Source organism: Erigeron canadensis, chromosome 3 (assembly GCF_010389155.1).
Source record: "Erigeron canadensis isolate Cc75 chromosome 3, C_canadensis_v1, whole genome shotgun sequence".
Lineage (NCBI taxonomy): Eukaryota > Viridiplantae > Streptophyta > Magnoliopsida > Asterales > Asteraceae > Erigeron > Erigeron canadensis.
Window position 1 is genome coordinate 35,312,339 of NC_057763.1, and position 20,648 is coordinate 35,332,986.

Below are 20,648 nucleotides of genomic sequence, written 5' to 3' on the forward strand. Positions count from 1 at the left end.
TCCCTCTTTGTATCATTTAATTTTTCAATAATTTGAAATTACGAATGCGCTGTTACATAATATCGATCAAATCAAGAAATTTACGATTTAATTTAATATTTTTAGGATATTTTTTCTCCTTCGGTGGTAGACAACATGCTATGCTACCATATGTATCTAGCTATACTACTTATTTATAGATATCTCTTTCTAACCAAATTCAATCATTAATCGTCTTTTTCATTTTTTTAAGACACCAAAATCTACAAATATTATCATAAATCGTCTACAATTACACAACATCTATTAAAAAGCAATTTCTATAATTATTTGTTTGAATTTTGTCTTATCCATGTTCCTTTAAATTACATTGAATCAAATCCACAACATGGGATTTGATTATGACCATTCCTAATCAATATTGCCATAAATTAGTTAGTTAAGAGTATAAAATGTCTCTTTGAAAAAAGAGAAATGCTTAATTAACCAGGTTTACAAACATATTGGACCAATGAATTAAGAAGAAAAAATGAATAAAGGGAAAAGAAAAATCTTTATCTTTATATATAATAAAGAAGGATTGTTTTATAACAGTAATTTTAGAAAGATTACGATGTGTCAAGATCACATATTATTTAAAAATGTCTTTTTCTCATTTATTATGTCATATTTAAAAGAACTTCATTTAATGTTTAAAATTCTTAATATTTTATTTGAAAAAAAAATAATTTTAAAATTTTCTATATAATGTTATAAAATGTCTTTTATATGTTATTAACGAAACATGTATTATTATTTTATATATCATTGTATTGGTTAATTTATTATATTCATATCAAGTTATAATATTTCAATTACAAAGTTTACATACATTTTTTTTATATATATTTTTGGTTTTAAAGTTTTAATTAAAATGTCCAGGTTGAACCGGGGTTATTAACTAGTAGTTTATAAAGACAAAATAAAACCAGGTCAATTTACATAATTTCCATTCACTACGGATGTGATTTAACCGTCAAATATCGCTGAAAATCGTTTGAAGTAAAACTATTGTTTTATGACTTTTATCACTTTATGACACAAATTCATGGGCCTGAAAGAGAAGATGGCGTGTCATGGCGGGAAATTAGGAATATGATACGCGGGAAAACGAAAATCCCCCCTTTCTCACCACCGCAATTCTTTTTAGTAAAAGAAAAACACACACACACAATTGTACTGTATGTATCATCTGTCTCTATATACTCTCTAATTAATTAATACTATCATTATCATAAGATCTGAAATGGGTAAACGAAAGAAAACCGCGGCTCACGAAGAAAACATAGAACACGAAGATGAACAACAACAACACCACGTCGGTGAATCTTCCTCTTCCTCTTCGAACAATAAGAGTTTGTACGAGGTATCTACAAAAACCCTAATTTTATTTATTTTATTTTTTTTTACATTTTTCAAAAATTATATGTTAATAGTATCTAATTAGTTGGATACATAGTGGGTATTAGTAGAAACTACAAACCCTTAAAGGGTTTTGCATTTTGTATCTATTTGGCCTATAAAGGTTTAGGCTTTTAACTGATAAAACCTAGGGTTATGATGTATTCCTATTATTATTATCATCGAATAATCAAGAAAGTTATTAAATAGCACCTTTGAAAACAAAATTGATGTCCTTAATCCTTACAAGGTAACAATTAACATGTTTGGGGTTGACATCTGAGTCAAAGATTCTTCCTACCCGGGTAACCTGACAACGGGAACCGCATCCGTTTATTTTTTTAATTCGTTAGGTTGGATTTTTGTTATATCTGTGTAAGGTTGCAGGTCCTAGTTGATTTATCAATTAAAACATGTTATTGAGTAATAATGCTAAAATCTAGATTTATACTTTGTTTTTAAGATTTAAATTATATATATACAAGGTACCTTTTTTTATACAAGTTTGAGTTGGGGATGTATCCTAATTTGTATGCAGTTTCGATTTTGTTACATTATATTGACGCAGCAGCTTTGAGACCTTTAGTATCACTAGTTCACTACTGCATGCTGTAATCTCTTCAAAATCATGACTTGAGTATACTAATCATAGGTGATACTTACACTACCCAAATTTTCCATATACCAATATCATTTGTACACCACCTAAGCCTTTATTAGTTGTATGTGGTGAAATCAGGTAGCGTAACTATCATCTATCCCATCGTCTCATGTCTTTTTTTAGCATTATGATATCCAGTCGCACTTATCTATTTTTGGTTACACATTCTTGTTATATAGTTCAGAATTTTATTACAAGTAAGTCAATTATTCAACGTAGAACCTTGATGACTTTCTAGATGTTAACTTACTTAACTAATTGGTTACCAAATAACTATAGTGTTGCCACATATTATAACTTACTAAGCTTTGGTTATGAAGCACTTATTGCTTTGTGGAATTTGGAGTGGGAAAGCCTTTATGAGGGCACAGCTGATGTTATTACTCTCTCTAATTCTTATGATCGTATAGACCCACTTACATACTCTTGGTGATTCCTAGAGGTTAGAATAATGACCACTCATATGCTATTTATCTCAACTGTAGGTTGGTCCCTTTGGCTGTTTTGCATCATTAGCACTTGAACTTGATTGAGGTGGTTTTGTAGTAGATCCATTATTGTGTAATATATGAATCAACAGTGCTTATTCATAACTGATAAGTATCTACAGGACTCACTTGTCCATGTTTATTTGAAGAGCTTGTTGATGCATGCTCATGTAATACTATCATGTTGACTGCACATCCTGTCTTAGCATCTGATTTTTGAGAAAGTGCAAACTTGTGTGGAAGGAATGTCAATGTGTATAGTACATGTTTCATAATTATTCGTCTATTTGATGATCCTCCCTTTTGCATTATAAGCAGTATATATATGTATATATATATATTCAGAAGTGTTTCTCCTATCACTTTGTTGATTTGAGAATTTGGCTATAGGACTCAGGTCTGTAGTAAGACGTCTTTTGGGTGGCGTTCAAGGCGATATGTACTTCATACGGTGGTCTAGATATCTCTCTTTATCTTCTTATCTAAACAAGGCTTTAGAGATTGTTGGTTCAATGGCTGAATTAGTGGAACCTTTTATTTGGTCCCTTTCACTCCCCCCCCCCCCCCCCCCCCCCCCCCAAATTTTAACAGTCATGCAAACAGATAAACACATTTTTTTTAATCCATTCAAGTCATCCCACAGCTCTTTCAACTTATGATAATATCTAAATTGTGGTATTAAGTTGTTTTAACTGAACTATATGTTTGAAACTTGATAGATTATGTGTGGTGTTTTTGCAATTCACATGAAAGTGCAGCAGTAGAGTTCACAAAACTTAAAGTTATTGCCCATTCAAAAACTGTGTTCAGAATCCGTGATACATTATGTCATTTGCATGATCCCGAACTGACCTATTTTTAGAGTACTTCTGGAAATTTTGTATTCATCGTTGATGATCTTACTTTTTTTTTGGCACTTGGTGCCAAGATCAATAGAATGCTTCCAAAGGCTGTAACTGTCTGACAATGTGAGCTTGTTTGGAAATGACACAAGTACCGGTTAGTTACTTCGATGAAAATTTGATGAGCGGAGTTAATGCCCTTTTTGACTGAAACAGTAGAAGATTACTCGATCCTCATCACGGATGTGTTATCAGTTTAGGTGATGAATTTGTTGCTTGATTTTATAATTCTGTTTTGATTTCAATCTGCTAGGCTCATGGATCTTTGATTTGACGGTTTGTGTATCTTTACCATTTGGTTAAACTTGCATGTGAGATAGTTAACTTAGAAAGTCAAAGATGGAACCTTCCAGTTGAACTTTAGTAACTGTTTTAACTACCAACAAATTCAACTGTTCATCTTATTACTACTTAGTATTCTTTGGTTCCGACACACTCATGCCCTGTTAAAAGTTAGTTCTCCTATGCATGCTTTGAACTGATGTAGTATAGTTTGTACTTGCCATGATGTTCCATTGGTGTTGTGTCTTCAATAGTATTCATAATATCTGGCAGATCATTTGCTCCTTCTCTATGCATTCTATAACAATATAAGTAGTTGGATCTAAATACCGAGAGAAGAATGACTCCTTGGTATTTTGAACAAGTAATAAGAAAGGTTTATCTAGGAGAAAATTTTTGTTCCTTGCAATTAGATGCACAATGTGCTTAGCTAACAACCATGAACCATGGTAACTAGTTAAGACATTGTGATCTGAGAATTTCAAAACAAGAAAATTGCTGGATCTAATACTGCAAGAAGACAGTTGTGGTAGCTTGTTTAATACTTACATCTAGACCTGAAGCCGAAACTTTACAATGAATCTGTGTGTTGTAGATTCTTGGGGTGGAAAGAACAGCAACTCAGCAAGAAATAAAGAAGGCATATCATAGGTTGGCATTGAGGTTACATCCTGATAAGAATCCTGGCGATGAGGTGAAATTTATGTTTCATTTTCTCAAATAATTTTATGGGTAGCTGTTTAGACCTGAGCAATTGTAACATGCTAACATGTAGGATGCCAAAGAAAAATTTCAGCAACTGCAGAAAGTTATTTCAATACTTGGTGATGAAGAGAAACGGGCAGTTTATGATCAAACTGGCTGTGTCGATGATGCCGTGAGTAACATTCATATCATACTATTATCCGAGCTCTCTTAATTCTCATGTTGTACTTATTGTTTTATATTAATTTACAGGATCTTGCCGGGGATGTGGTTGAAAACCTAAAGGACTTCTTTCGGGCTATGTATAAAAAGGTTTTGCCACTCACATATAACTTTTCAAATCATGTACAATTTTCACTATGTCCTCCTGTGATAATGTGGTCACACACTTGTGTAGGTTACGGAAACTGATATTGAAGAGTTTGAATCAAATTACAGAGGTTCAGAGTCTGAGAAAACTGATTTGGTTGATCTATGCAAACAGTACAAAGGTCATATGAACAGGTAAACTCGTTAACATATGTTACATTTCTTTGTGATCGGTTCACTAAAGATTCTTAACAAAATTCTGTCACAGGTTGTTCTGCTCGATGCTATGCTCGGATCCAAAGCTTGATTCACATCGATTCAAGGATATTCTTGATGAGGCAATATCCGCTGGTATCGGTGTCTGATTCTTTTTTCTTCTGTGGAATTAGGCTTTGAAAAAAGAGATTCAGGCTTTGAAAAAAGATATTCTTACAAATTCAATACCGTACTTGCAGGAGAATTGAAGGCAACTAAAGCATACCAGAAATGGGCTAAGCAGGTCTCTGAAACAAAACCACCGACAAACCCATTGCGTCGTAGTCGGAAGTGAGTGATGTGGCTTTGTCATTGCTTCCGTTATATTCTCAAATCTCGATCATGTTATGGTTATGCTAGTTTGATGACTAACTCAGTGCTTACAGACCAAAGAAAGAGTCGGATGATTTGTATGCTATAATTTCAAAACGGCAAAGTGAGAGGAAGGGGCAGGTAGATGCAATGTTTTCGTCCCTGGTGAGTAAATATGGAGGGGGGGGCCCATCTTCGGAACCTACTGAAGAAGAGTTTGAAGCAGCTAGAGAAAAACTAGAAAAACGTAAGACTTCAAAGAAGAAATCCAAGGGAAAATAATCCCGCTGTAGTCCACAACATTTCTAATCTAACATTCTATATGACGAGTCTTGTGGCATTTGTATCGTCTTAGACTTGTTTAAATGTTTGTAAGTGGGGATATGTTTTGTTGCATCTATTCTTGTTCTGATTTTCAAACTTCAAATTTTATCAATTGTTGCACACTCGAAAGCTCAAAGCTTGTGCATTCATGGCCATTTTTAACCAAACCAAACTGTACAATCCAAATAAGAGTGAATAACGATTAGACGATGACACATAATCTTTTAGGTAATTATTGTTAAAATATTAGAAGTTTTATATTGTGGTTTTGTTAGTATGGCATGTTATTGTAACTAACGTTGGACTAATGTTAAATTAGGTGATTCTGTATACATAAAAATACAGAGGTTCTAGTTCTAAAAAAGTTGAAAACAACATCCGACTTTACAAGAACTGAACTTTAGAAATCTAACTTGAGACTAACCACTTAATCCAACGTTCCAATCTACTAGTTTGAAAATTCTGTTTTGAAGGTTGAATATCCAAACATGATTGTCAAAAACCAAACGAGTTTGTTTGAATACATCCATTTTCAATCCACCATATACGACGATGACAATGACAGCAGTACCCACTCCAGGCGAAAGCAGCTTATGTGGGAGGTAGCAGCAGTTAATTATTTTAGTAAATGAGACATACGGTTAACCTTTGGATTAGAGTGGGACAAAGCCGTCAACACAAGGGGAAAGTTGTGTCAATAAAGGCTATATAAACAAACCATTCTAGCCAATAACAACTAAAATATTAAGTGCAGCAAATTTTCCAATATGACATAAAATTGATAGCATGCCAACTTTATATTAAGAATGTGCAATGTTATGAGATGCAACTAAAACTTCAATAGTAGTCACTGGGCAGTGATATACAAGCATATTTTGTAAAGCAAGAATGCTACACATAGTAGTCAAACTAAGCCACACATAGTAGTCAAACTTAGCCATTCTAGAAATTGACAATATTGAGGATAGACTATCTAGACATATATGAAACCAGCTTCCCAACAAATGGATGTTGCCTAGGGAGCAAAGAGGATGGCAGTGGCCCGGTCACTGCAAAAAAATGGAAGTAGATAAGTAAAGATTTTGACTGAATAATGGAAGAAACTAAAATATTGTCGTATTATATCATTATGTTTAATTAAGTCTTCAACTGAGACAGGTGTTTATGGAATTATTATAGCAGGTTGGTCTAGTAATTAGGGGGCGGGTGTATAAGAACGAGTATGCCCGGAAACAACTTGAGCATGCCCGGAAACAGCTTGGAGGAAGATTGTAGTAATCACGGCTCTGGAGACATCGATCAACGAAATAGACCTCCTTCTTTCACTTTTGTCGTTGTCTTCCAATTCAAATAGCCCCATTAAGTGAGTGTTCCGCGAGAAAGGGGACTTTCCTGCATCAGCCAAGAACAGGATATATATGTAATTACTAAAAACAGAGGACAAAAGCCATAGGAAGAACGGAGGAAGAAAACATACTACTTCCAGTCACTTGGGAGATTCCTAGCGCACTTGCGGAAACCAGCAATTTTGTCGATACAACGCTCAGCCAATTCCAAATCTAACTGAGTATCATAGATTCATAGTCGTCGCTGCCAGCATTCACCTTCTTGATTAGAACACCAGCCTGCTCCATGGCCTTAGTTAAATCGATTGGAAGTGTATGTCCTATCAAACCAACAATAACAAATAAAAGTTGAGTAGCTCGTTCATTTATATAATTAATAAAGAGTGTCAGCATCATTACAAAAAGAAAGTTGGGCTAAATGAATGGAAACGTGTGCATACCTGCCGTAGTAAGGTAGTGAACCCTTGGCTGAGAAAAATTTCGATCGGGTGAGAATATAAAAATTAAAAAAGTAAGACTTTGAGATGATATACGTAAAACAACATAATTGAAAAGTAAAAACCTTTTGGAACAACTTTTTAGCTTTGAAAGATAGTTTAATAGAGGGCCTAGAAAACCAGGGCCCGAACTGAAGAAATAGGCAAACTAACAAATCAACAAACAGCACATAAAGCTTTTATTGCGGATATAATTATGAAAAGGATACAATCAATAATATTGTTAAGTAGTAAGAAAGCAGATGGTACTAAAAGCGAAAGAAAAAAATAAAAAGATACTCTACTAGAAAACATGATCAAACTAAGATGCATAGACTTCACATAAACAGTTAGAAAGGCGTACGTATGGTGCGTGTGTGTGTATGTCTACTAATTTTGAGATAAAAGATTGGGAGAAACAATAGCATAACATTGATTTGTAAAGGGTATGTGTTAAGAAAAATTGGGAACAACACAAGGTATATCTGCTTATTAAATTAATCACTAGTATTCCTTAGAAAAAAATGATACTGCAGCCAACAGTAATAATCACCAATATATGGCAAATTCATACCAAAATCTATGCTAGATGGTTATTTTATAAAGATAAGGAAAATGTAAACAAGTAACCCTAGAATAGCCCAAATCAATCAACTTCGGAGAGAGAACAGGTAGATAAAATACTAAGATGTTACTAAAACAACATAATAATAATAAGTATAACTGTACAAGTATCATTCATCAGTAATATAAACATTAACTGATATATGTATAATATATATACTTACATGCTCAACCTCAGCTACGAATATACAAATTAAAAAAGTAAGACTTTGTGATGATATACGTAAAACAACATAATTGAAAAGTAAAAGAAAAGTAAGACGTATAGCAAAGTTCTTACACCACCAGACTGGTATCTTTTCCTGCGAAGAGCCTTCTTGAACGACTTCTTACCTATGATAGATAGTTTCTTAGAGGGCTGGGTATACCAGGGCCCGAACTGAAGAAATAGGCAAACGAACGAATCAACAAACAGCAATTTAAGCTTTCATTGCCGATATAATTTTGAAAAAGATACAATCAATAATATTGTTGAGTAGTATGGCAATTACAAACCAAAATCTGTGCTAGATGGTTTTTTTATAAATTAAAAAAAAAAAATGTTTATAAATAACCCTAGAATAGCCCAAATCATTTAACAGAGAGAACAGGTATATAAAAATACTTGAAAGACAAAAGATGTTACTAAAACAACAACATAATAAGAATAAGTATATCTGTATAAGTATCATTCATTATAGTAATATAAACATTAATTGATATAATATATACTTACATCCTCATCCTCAGATACGAACTTCTTCTTCGCCGTCGTCTTCTTCACGTTTGGTGGCTTATTATTATTAGCTAATAATGAAGTTCTTTTGCTGTTCCCGCGAGAAAATCAAAAAAACAAAATTTTAATAATATGGACATCAAGAGAATCATCATCAATAAACAGATATGAATGAACGGATAAATTATGGAAGGACTGTCTCACCTCTCCATACCCGCATGCAAAGATTGGGTTTTTTTTTGTTGTTGAATGAACGAATGAATGATTGATGAATATAAAGTACCTTAAATCCTGCATGCGGCCCACGACTTTCAATTCGAAACCCGTAACTCCAGTAACTAAAACAAAACTTATAAATCATTAACTTCAATAGAGAAAATGATTTATCCTCTTGAATATTCTTTATGTAATGAAATATATATTCAACTCCTCTTGAATATAAGTGCAGTTCGTACGATTTCCCCAATTATAAGTTATTATTATCACTATAGGTTTGTTAGTTAAGTTTTAGGTAAAATAAACTAAAACAAATAAAACAATTTAGCTCAGTGGTTGACCACCAGCTTTACATGTTGGAAGTCTCGAGTTCAAGACATGGGAAAAACATTTAAAAGGAATTTCACAAAAAAGTCCTCCAGTGAAGTGTCCTCCAGTGAAACATGTTTGACAGGGTTTTTACCCCAATTAAATGTCGTGCCTTGGGACTCTCTAGCGCGGACCCAGTTAAGACAACGTAAGCTAGATCCCTTGTTGCGAGCAAATGATCCACACCTTTCAACAAATAAAACAATATTTTTTTTTCACTTAAAATTACCGTGCATCATGAAAATCATGGTATATTAATTGGTTTGTGAATCTTCATGCATCAATTTAACTATGATCTAAAGATCAATATCTTGTCTTATTTATTTTATTTTAATACATGTTTTATAATATACCCCACCCATGTTAGTTATATAATCGATATATCCAAATCTATACTTTTATATATATACTAACTTATAAATCATTTACTCTTTTTAAATTTCTCAAACAATAAAATAAAATTGATGTATCCAAAATAATTTTCTCTTAATTCACTAATTTAAATATGCTTGTTTAATATACCTAAGTAATATACCTCTCTTGGAACCAAATTCTCACCCATGGTTCTTTTTTTTTTTTCAAAAAAATAAAAAACAACCTTGCTATTTTTTTATTATTTATTTAAAAAAAAAACCCTTATCTCAAGCTTTTATCTCAACAGATTTTGTATCCAATTCAATACTAAATTGAATACAATAAACTTCCAATCATCAAAAATTGCTCTAATTCCGATCGGGATTAAATTCCAATGGCTAGAAAATTGCTCCTAAACAGCCGTTCAATCATTTTGCAGTTCCATCTCTAGGTTTGTATCTATCTATCTATATCTACACGGAATTCAGCATACTTTTAAACCGGAATACTGGCTATAATTACTAAATTAATTTACTCTTTTATGAAAATTTGAGATGTATGTTTATTTTGTCATTTGTTTTATGGGTTGTTAACTATTTATACGAACTTTCAAAGAAACATGTTCATAAATTCATTTTCTTGCTATGATACGATTTGGTCAAAGTGGTTCATAAAAGTGAAGGGTTGTCGTTCTGCTGGGTATATACAGAATTGGGTGAGAAGATTCTATTAGCGGATATATGATACGTTGCATTTATAGATTAAATAATGATACTATATTTATAGATTGTCAGTTACTTTATGGGGTTTGTTAAATACGTTTTTAAGGTGCATAAATTGTTTGTACATTTACCATGAAAATCAGGGGACAGGTTTTTAATATGGAAGGTACAAGTTTTTTTATGTACAACGTTTAGGGCTGTATTTAGCATTTCCCTTACTTTATTTGTAGATGTTTTACATTCCTTGTAAATCCCTACATAATGGGTTGTTTATACTTTCTAATACAACAGGGAAAATTCATTACAATCTAATTTACGTTTAGATTCAATCTAAACATAGAACAATGCGAGCTTTTGATCTATCAAAGTTTTTGTTAATAACATGATATGGTGTTTAGCAATGTAATGTATGATTTGTACACATGGTGGTGGTGACGACCATCTTGGTAGTATTTTTTGAATGAAATGAAATATTAGTTGGCCGTTTCAAAAAAAAAGCAAGAAGGGAAAGTTGTGTCCCATAAAGGCTAAACCATTCTACTAGCTAAAAACAAGAACTAAAAAAAAAACAATGATAGCATGCCAAATTAGGCCTACTTTTATCTTAAGAATGTGCAATGTTATGAGATACAACTAAAACTTCACCGGCAATCACTGGCCAGTGATACACGAGCATATTTTGTAAAGCACACGTGAAGTCATGTCATGAACATTCAAGAAACCTGAGGTTACATGAACAAGAATTCCACACATAGTAGTCAAAGTAAGCCATGCTAGAAATTAACATCAGACTATATAGAGAGAGAGTTAGACTATCTAGAAACATATGAAACCAGCTTCCCAAAAAGTGGATCTTTGCCTAGGGAGCGAAGAGGATGGCAGTGGCCCGGTCACTGCAAGAAAATGGAAGTAGATAAGTAACGATTTTGATGGATAATGGAAACTTGATTACGGATGCTTTAAAAGAACGCAGTAGATAAGTTACAGGGTATAACTAAAGTATTGTTGTATTATGTTTAACTAAGTCTTTAACCGAGACAGGGGCCTTTCCTACATCAGCAAAGAGCAGAATATATATAATTACTAAAAACAGAGAACGGAAGGCATAAAGGGGGTGTTTGGTATGATGAAATGAAAAAGGGCAAAAGGGAATGGGAAAGACTTCTCTTGTTTGTTTGCGACAAAGAAAGAGAATGAGAAAGGGGAATCAATTCCATTCTCTCCATTTTCTACAAATTGTAGAGAATGGGTGAGAATGGGTGAGAATGGAAAACATTTTTTTTTTTTAAAATTTATATGTAATAAATATATTATTATTTTAAAATTTATTTTTTATATATATTCATTATCTGTGGGTACCAAACAACGGAATTCATTCTCTTTCCAAATATTCATTCTCTTTCTCGCTATTTCTATTCTCTATTACATTTTCATTCTCTATAATTCCCTCCTACCAAAGAAGAAAGAAGGAAAAAACATACTACTTCCAGTCTCTTGGGAGATGCCCAAGACATCTGCGGAAAAAAGCAAGCTTCTCGACTCGAGCCTCAGCGTTACGCAGTTTCAAATCTGTCTCGAAATTGGAGCCAACTCCGGCAACATCCATTTGCTTGATTAGAACACCAGCTCTCTTCATGGCCTTAGCTAAATCGTACGGAAGTCTATGTCCTATCAAACCAATAATAACAAATAAAAGTTGAGTAACTTGTTTAATCTATACTATATTATAAAGCAAATAGGTTTCAACTTTCGATTTCAACAATGTACACATGATAATACATAATGTATCATACATCAATGCCTACAACTTTCTCTCTGCTTCATAAATCATTTTATTCCACTAATTTTTTCAAAATCTTTTATCTCAAAAACCGTACATCGATAAATTATAAGAATTATATGGGTATTCTTAAAATTTCATGCTCTTTCATTAGAGATGTCATTCGATATACTTTCGACGAATTCTTAAATCCGAGGGCGGAACCCGTACGGCTAAGACATTTGGCTATGACACTCTGTGACATATCACCTCCTATGACCTATCATACTTTATGACCTATCACCCTCACCATCTCACCGCCGCAACGCACGGGTATGTGCTCTCGTTAATATAATAAAAACTGATCATTACACAAAGAAGAAAGTTGGGCTAAAGAAATGGAAACGTGTGCATACCTGCCGTAGTCTTGTATCGAAGTTTTGGCTGAGAAAATTTTCGATCCCATGAGAATATCAAAAAAGAGTAAGACCATATGTTGTGATAATGTACGTAAAACAATATAATTAAAAAGTAAAAGAAAAGTAAGACGTCATCAGACCTTGCATTTTGTTTTGAGAACCTCAACTGCAAACAAAATTATTTGGTCGTACATAACAGCTCTTGGAACAGAAAAGCGTACACTCGGACTGAAGAAATAGGCAAATTGACAGATCAACAAATAGCAATTTAAGCTTTCATTGCGGATATAATTTTGAAAAAGATACAATTAGTAATTTTGTTTAGTAAGAAAGCAGATGGAAAACCGAAAGGGAAAAAAATATTTGTCAATTTCATATCGAAATCTATGCTAGTATGTTTTTTTTTATTTTAAAAAAAAATATAAAAATTAGTACAGTATAATTATCATTGCAATTCTAAAAGAAAAAATTATAATCATCAATCGTTAATTAGTAATATAAACATTAATTGTTATATATATAATATATACTTACATCCTCAGGTACGAACTTCTTCTTCATGGCTTATTATTATTAGCTAATAATGCACTTCTTTTGCTGTTCGCTAGAAAAAAAAATCAAAAAAACAAAAATTTAATAATATGAAAATCAAGGAAATCATAATCAATAATCAATCAATAATCAGATATAAACGAACGAAGGATTGATTGATGATTATAAAGTACCTAAAATCAGTGGCGAAGCCAGCTAATTGGCTTAGGATGGGCCAAAATTTTGGCAGTCACAAAGGTTTAAAAGAATTAATAAAATCAAAGGTCTAAAAGAATTAATAAACCAATTCCCAATTTAACGATGTTAAATCGTTCCATACTTTATAATGAATTAAAATAAGAAAATATTGAATAAGTCATACTTATAACTAAAGAAGCATTGATTTATGCTATCACAATCACAATCCAGTAATATGTAAGGAAAACCTATATAGGTTTGTAAATTGAGAATATTGTAAAGTTCAACTTAAAGAAAACAGTACTGTCACTTGTGTTGAAAGCTCCAGTGACACGTTTTAAGCATTGAACCATGAGTATGTCTTCTAACTAGGATGGGCCAAAAGATTATAAAGCCCATTATCTATACTTCTATACTACAATATAAAAATTATGCCATGCTGTTGAAAAGTTAGAAAAAAAAGAGTTTGAAAATGACTAATTTGCCCTTAATGAACCCTCCTTTATTAGTTATAAAAAATTACCTAATTGCTCTTAATGAAAAATTTTACACCCTAAACTTTCATCATCTAAAATATCTCAACTAACACATTTACATTAATTGCATCTACATTGATCTACACCCTTTGACACTGCCACCACCGTTGACGCCGCCGCCATCAGACCGCCATCACTGCTACCACCGCCGCATTGCGCAGGTAACGTGCTAGTCAAGGTTAATATACATATATTGGATCTAAAAAACCCAAGTCTAGAATGGGACATGGCCCGTCCCACTCCCAAGGTGGCACTGCCTGAAATTTGGCGCTCGACTCTCAGGTTTCGAAACCCCTAACTACAGTCGCCAACCAAAAGTCCAAGACAGAATGATTCTTCTATATTTATACACCTCTCCCTTTTTTTTGATTATTTGCTTTTAAGCCCTTTGAGTTTTCTCTCATCTTTACTCCCTAGTGTATTGTTTAGCTTATTTAAAGGTGGAAAGGAAAAGAGAGGAGAGAAGAAAATTATAAAAGACATTTTTAAGATTTTTTTAAGTGTGAAAAGGGAAAGAGCGGAGATGATTAGAGGGAGAAGTGTAGTTGTTTTTTATTTGAAAAGTTTTCCCCTCACAAACGATGTGATTAAGAAGTAAAACTTTTCTCTCCTCTTATCTCCTTTCCTCTCTTAAGTTAACTAAACAATAAAGAAACTATATCCCTTTTTCCACTAACAAGTCATATGTCCGTACGACATAGCAGCAATGGTAGTGGCGATGTGAGATGATGGTGGTGGCGAAGGTGGTGTCGGAAGCGGTGACGGGTGGTGGGGGCGGTAATAATGATGAATGTTAAAGTAATTTATATAACAGGTAGTAGTGTAGTTATTTTAAGGGTTGAAGGGTTTATGTTCTAAATTCTTTCATTAAGGGTATTATAGGTGTATTAGGTATTGATGTTTAAATTTATGAATAAAGAATAAGGTTATTTTAGGTAATTCAATGTTGTACTTTGAGAAAATAGGAGGGGTTGATACTTTATAAATTTTTCCTTTGATAACTAATAACCTCTCATTTTATTCGTTAATTTATTTAAATTTAAATATTTTCATCTAATATATTTCTGATATTCTTAATGAAATTATTTACAACATATATCTCTCAACAAAATAACTACACAATTACTTTAATATTAATAACCACAACATCATTGCCCATCACCACCGGCCACCGCCACCACAACGTACATATCTCAACTATTAAAATAACTAGACAATTTACTTTTACATTAACTAGCATGGTACCCGCGCAATGCAGCGACGGTGATGGCGACGACGGTTTAGTGGTGTCGGTGACGGGTGGTGATGACATCGACAATTGGTGTCGAGTGGTGTAATCATGTAAGTTGATGTAATGGTGATAGTGAAAATATTTTAGAAAATAAGGATTTAGAGTGTAAATTAACAAGATAAAGGTTTAAAGTGTAAATTTAATTCATTAAGGACAAATTTGGTCATCTTTAATAACCCTTTCCATATAGGGTGTTTATTAAGGGTAATTTAGTATTTTTGCATCTAACCATTTTCTAACACTTTCCAAAAATAAAAAGGTTGATAATTATTATAAAGGAGTATAGATAACCATAACATCACCATCCATCAACACCGCCACCATCAACACATTGCGCAGGTACCCATAATTTTTGATATATGTGAATTTTCTATAGTTTTGTATTAGCTACATTTAATTACTGGGGGTAAATCTCACGGATGGCGCCACTTGTTTAAGGGTAAAGTTACACTTAATTACTGGAGGTAAATCTCGTATTAAGAAATGGTTGTAAGGTTTTATGGACTTGTTGGCGATTCCCAATTGGTGTGAAGTATCACAGTTGCTTCACGCCACCAAGGGTAGAAAAGGGGTGTGTGTGTGGATTTGTCATTGGGTTCTAAAGTCACGAATGAAGAGTATTTATAGTGCCTCATGGAGGGATCTAGAATCTGGTCCCCTTAGGGTGACGCTGGCGAGGCAGGAGGCCGTCATTCGGTGTGGACTGCAGTGTAACAAACTTTGTCTCATTGCTGAGTGAAGACAATGTAGTCTGATGATGGTCCCAAATCATAAGTCATTTGTAATACAACGTACAATTTCATGAGAGGCTCCAGCATAATTAGGCTACGGATGGAGGCCCCAACATAATTATGCTCCATCCTTAATGTTGGTTATGCTCTTTAATCCGTAGCCTTTAAGGGTGGTACATTATCACCAAGCATTTTGAAAAAACCCATGCCCAAATCCGATCCAACTTGATTAGATTAGGGTTATACGAGTTGGATTTTTTGGGTTTTGAGTTTGTTATTTTTAATTGGGTTTTTGATGACAACTAGGTGGCCACGTGAGTTATCGTTAGCGTGCATAAGATGTTGCGTTTTTAATATAAAATGGAAAGAAACTATAAATTATCCAAAATAATGTAAAAATAAACCTTTAATTTAATCAATGGTAGAAAACTCTTTACACATGTCAACATTTAAGTGGCTTTTAAATTTTGAATGATTTTTATATTTGATTTTTAGATTTGGGATAGATAGAAAGTTGAATATGTAATTATTAAAAATCAAAAGATACTTTCTATTTTTTGATAAATAGTTTTGTATCTTTTGTGTAAAATGATTTTTTGAGTTATTTGTTATAATCATGTGATGTCTTTCTACACACAATTCTGTCAACTTTTGGATATCGATATGTTATGGGTTTGTTAAATTTAGTTACATGATTGGCACATACCATCTGATAATATCACTATAACTGACTGTACAATAATCATACAAAACATCACTAAAATTACAAAACCAAAGGTAGAAAACTGAAGGTTTTCAATTTCATATCTATGATCCATCAATATATTCTACTTACAACAACTATAGATATACACAAAGATATTTACAGTAATTCAATAAGATTCTACACCTTAAATTGACCATGAGAAATGGTCAAAGTCAGCATTCTAGGATGCAGTGCCTTTGGATTCTTGGGTATCTAACTCATGTTCTGCTACCAAAATACAAGAGTCCCCTTCCAAAGATGAGGAAGATGCATTTTTCTTCCTCATGAGCCCCGAGTCTTTAGACGAGTTCAGCATTTCCGTTGTACACTGAACATCGGGTGCTATACCAACTTGATCTATGGCATGACGTGCTGGTGATAAGTACTTTGCTACCGTGATAAAAAGAGCCGATCCATCATGTAGTTCAGTCACACTCTTCACAACATATCATTATAACTAGTTAAGATACAGATCATTATAAAGAAAATGTCGTAAAGATTCTTTAAAATGGAAAGATTCTAAGAGTTACCTGAATTTTTCCTTTCCCAAAGGTTCTGTTGCCAATAAGCTTTGCCCTCCCGTTGTCGTGGAGTGCACCTGCCAAAATTTCGCTTGCACTTGCGCTCCCTTCATTTACCTATATTTTGAAAAGAATTAATTGATTATACTTTCTGTCAAAATCATAAAATTCAAATGAAATGAAAACGATCAACAAAAACTTACAAGCACGACTAGTGGATCACGTGTTAGAGCATGCCCATTGGTCATGTTAATAGGCAGCATGTTCCCATCTCTATCTATCGTGTTTACAAGAGTCTCGTCTCCGTCTAGCCATATTTGGGCAACATCAAGTCCAGCTTTGACCAAACCACCCTGCACCTCCAAATGAAGAACAAACTCATTAGTTTTCTTGTTAAATATCTGCAAACCAAAAATGACTAAAAGTCTTATGAAAAAGTCAACGTAAGAGTACTTGCCGGATTGTTTCTAAGATCCAAGATGTATGATTCAACACCCTGATTTTCTAATTCATGAATCGCGTGTTTCATATCAGCAGCAGCAGTCTGTTTAGAAGAGTAATTCAATCACTTTAAGATATGAATCCATGAGGGGACCAAGTTATCATTGACTGTTCTTATTTCTTAATGTAATAGAACCGGAAACTGGATTTTAGCAATTAAGCACCTGAGAGAAGGCTAACAACTTCACATATCCAGTCTTGGACACATGACCGTCTGGAGTTCTATGAGGAATGATGGCACTCGATATTGGGGAAAGCCTAATGAATTCACGAGGTAATCTAACCTCTCTGAAACTAGAGTCAATGGCCAACTTTTTTCCCTGTAAAAGGCAACATCAGAAACTTAGGAAAACGATCTAAATGCAACAAGTGGAAGATTTTGGTGCACCAGAAGACCCCTTGTCATAATGTAACTAGTTAACATTCAAAAAGAAAGCCTAATGAGCTTACATTGTGCACTTTGACTGTAACACTGGTGCCGACATGACCTCTGAGCTTCTGTGCAGCTGCCTCACCACTAATCCCGTTAAGCCTTTCTCCTGCTCACGAATAGGCAAATTAAAACTAATACTACTTCACTTTTGTTGATCTCTTGGCATACTTAATGCAAGATGGAAGTATATTGTTGCCAAACAAAAAGTCAAATAAGTAAATAAGGAAATCCCAATCAGGGGGGTTGCAGGGCAAACATACCGTTTATTTCAATTAACTCATCTCCTACATGGATTCCAGCTCGAGCAGCCGGACTACCTTCAACACATGATAGTACAATCTGAAACCAAAATTCAAGCTTTCAGTCAGCACCATTCAAAGTCAAAAACACACTCAAATGTAGAATGAAAAAGTCACTAAGTTCATCTGTGAATTAACTTTGAGGTGATTAGCAGACCAAGTTAAATATGTGAGGAAAAAAAAAAGATCGAATATTTGAATCACCAACCAGATGACCAGTTTTTGGTTCAGTATTGACAAAGAGACCAACTCCTTGCACATTTCCGTCACTTCCAATTCTAAAACTTTGATATTCCTGTATGTATGAGTCATAACTAAACATTAAATTTGAGTAATTCAGATGTCGATCACATCATGAAAAGGAGAATCAGTTGAAAAGAAACAACTATATGGAATCCTAATATCGGAAAAACTTATAATCCTGATGACACGCACCTTTGGACTTATAATACGAGTGAAGGGGTCTCCAAGAGTAGAAAGCATTCCTCTGATCTTGCTATATGCTGCATCTGCAGTTCTAAGAGGAAGCATTTCCACCATTGTTTGCTGGAACTTTGAGTCCCAGTCTGCAAAACAGCAATTAATTTGTTCATCAAAACTCTAAATTTCTCATCTATGTCAAGTTCTGAACTATTTTATATCTCTAATAATGCCAATCAAACACTATTAATTAACTATTCTCTCAGGACTTGAAATAAACCAAAATTATAAATCTTACGTACCCTGATGGTTAAAAGTTGGATCTACAAAAGTCTCTCTAATCAAACCCCAAGTCTCCACAAGCGTTCGCTGAACAGCATTCACCTGTTAAAGTAGATGATCATCTTTTTATGTTCACTATATTCAACAAACAACTCAAATTCACTAATAATCATGGAATCTTGGAAACAAACTACCAAAAATCAGAAGCTTGATATAAACCGCTTATACACATAGATATAACAATTATACACATATAAAAAGGGAAAAGTTAATGATGAAACAAAGACCTCATGAGTCCGAGAAGCAGGGAATGCAATAGTCATAGACTCGGCCAAAGCGGGAGAATCCAAACACAAAGAAACCGCAGCAGCCATCCCAATTAGGGCTTTAGCAATGGACCTAACCAATTTCTTATCATTATTCTTAACTTCAACTTTTTCTTCTTCATTTCCATGTACTTGTAGATTGCCTTTTTCCTTAGAAGCTAACGCTTGACCTTTTACCAACGACACTTTATACTTACTATTACTATCACAACATTTTGAACAACAAAACCTGTACTTATAGCACAAAATGGAAGTTGGTTTCTGAGTATAAGCTAATGAAATGGGACAAAGTTTACCATTAAGATCAAGATTTGGCCTGCTACAGAGAGTATTCATGGAAGGAAGTATTACTGTTGCAGATTTTTGGAAAAAGGAATGAAGAAATTAAATTAAATAGGATTGATATTTATGAATCCTTGTATAACACAACGTTTAGAAGATACTAACTTGAAAATGAATCTTTTTTGGTTTGTGGTGTTTGAGTTAGTTGCGTGGGTTTTTTGTAAAATGTTTTTGAAGTTGGAAGTATCTAAACAGCCTCATGTACGTGTTGCTCCACGTGAATACAAGTTTGTGGCTCAAAAAATCTGTTGGAAATGATCAAGTGGCTCATATGGAATTTTGAGTTGACAATATAGTCTTTGCTTTTGTAAATACTAATGTTTTCAAATATCCATTTTTACAATTTATTTATTAGACTATAAGGTAGAACATTTTTATTTGTAAGAAAAATGTATTAACATTGAATTAGTTAATGCTTTTATCCTAATTTTTATTTGGAATTTTCACAAAATTTAATTTTTTAAAGGGAAAAGTTAGTGTATTGTTGTCATGTACCTAAACTTAAATATACTATCCCTACATACTAATATTCTTTAATTTTTTTATTTTTACACAACGAGTTAATAGTTAGCATAAGAGACACTACAACGACATCTAACTAGGCAGTATGTGGAATTCAAACTACGCATACTTATGATGATACCGAAGACTATAATGAATAAATGATTGAACACCATGTTTTTTTTTATAATGAATTCAAGTTTTAAGACGTGAAAGTCTTTATACATAAGTTAGGTACATAACAATACTATATTCACATCTTTTCTTTTTTAATTATTAAACACAATATATTAATATGTCTCAAATTGTCCTAATGTCCTTAAAGAAAAATAAA

The 20,648-nt window shown here is 33.3% G+C and overlaps 3 protein-coding genes across 3 annotated transcripts; 1 reads left to right on the forward strand and 2 right to left on the reverse strand.

The window, feature by feature from the left end:
* Positions 1–1,119: 1,119 nt before the first annotated feature.
* Positions 1,120–5,779, forward strand: LOC122593694 (chaperone protein dnaJ 6-like). The gene is made up of 8 exons (XM_043766139.1): positions 1,120–1,384; positions 4,348–4,446; positions 4,528–4,629; positions 4,710–4,769; positions 4,855–4,961; positions 5,035–5,117; positions 5,222–5,312; positions 5,408–5,779. Exons 1-8 carry the CDS (start codon positions 1,265–1,267, stop codon positions 5,613–5,615), a joined length of 870 nt encoding a protein of 289 aa, XP_043622074.1. The 5' UTR covers positions 1,120–1,264; the 3' UTR covers positions 5,616–5,779.
* Positions 5,780–6,461: 682 nt separating this feature from the next.
* On the reverse strand, positions 6,462–9,246 carry LOC122594684. The gene is made up of 7 exons (XM_043767108.1): positions 9,102–9,246; positions 8,819–8,909; positions 8,384–8,482; positions 7,444–7,471; positions 7,135–7,323; positions 6,895–7,049; positions 6,462–6,706 (listed from the first exon to the last, which is right to left on the reverse strand). The coding sequence occupies exons 1-5, from the start codon at positions 9,113–9,115 to the stop codon at positions 7,217–7,219; spliced, it is 339 nt and encodes a 112-aa protein (XP_043623043.1). The 5' UTR covers positions 9,116–9,246; the 3' UTR covers positions 6,462–6,706; positions 6,895–7,049; positions 7,135–7,216.
* Positions 9,247–16,722: 7,476 nt separating this feature from the next.
* Positions 16,723–19,917, reverse strand: LOC122592455 (carboxyl-terminal-processing peptidase 3, chloroplastic). The gene is made up of 11 exons (XM_043764690.1): positions 19,433–19,917; positions 19,166–19,247; positions 18,879–19,009; positions 18,652–18,738; positions 18,405–18,483; positions 18,162–18,250; positions 17,876–18,031; positions 17,668–17,754; positions 17,414–17,563; positions 17,220–17,327; positions 16,723–17,125 (listed from the first exon to the last, which is right to left on the reverse strand). Exons 1-11 carry the CDS (start codon positions 19,805–19,807, stop codon positions 16,871–16,873), a joined length of 1,599 nt encoding a protein of 532 aa, XP_043620625.1. The 5' UTR covers positions 19,808–19,917; the 3' UTR covers positions 16,723–16,870.
* Positions 19,918–20,648: the final 731 nt, after the last annotated feature.

Bases quoted from the DNA above. Each gene is read 5' to 3' on its own strand.
- LOC122593694 (XM_043766139.1), top strand. From the start codon at position 1,265: ATGGGTAAACGAAAGAAAACCGCGGCTCACGAAGAAAACATAGAACAC. The intron at 1,385-4,347 runs GTATCTACAAAA...TGTGTGTTGTAG, and splicing joins ACAATAAGAGTTTGTACGAG to ATTCTTGGGGTGGAAAGAAC. The intron at 5,313-5,407 runs GTGAGTGATGTG...CAGTGCTTACAG, and splicing joins CCATTGCGTCGTAGTCGGAA to ACCAAAGAAAGAGTCGGATG.
- LOC122594684 (XM_043767108.1), bottom strand. The intron at 8,483-8,818 runs GTAAGTATATAT...CTATTTCTTCAG, and splicing joins TCGTATCTGAGGATGAGGAT to TTCGGGCCCTGGTATACCCA. The intron at 7,324-7,443 runs GTATGCACACGT...TTGGTTTGATAG, and splicing joins TCACTACCTTACTACGGCAG to GACATACACTTCCAATCGAT.
- LOC122592455 (XM_043764690.1), bottom strand. From the start codon at position 19,807: ATGAATACTCTCTGTAGCAGGCCAAATCTTGATCTTAATGGTAAACTT. The intron at 19,010-19,165 runs GTACGTAAGATT...GCTGTTTTGCAG, and splicing joins TCCAACTTTTAACCATCAGG to ACTGGGACTCAAAGTTCCAG. The intron at 17,126-17,219 runs GTAACTCTTAGA...TATGTTGTGAAG, and splicing joins TTGGGAAAGGAAAAATTCAG to AGTGTGACTGAACTACATGA.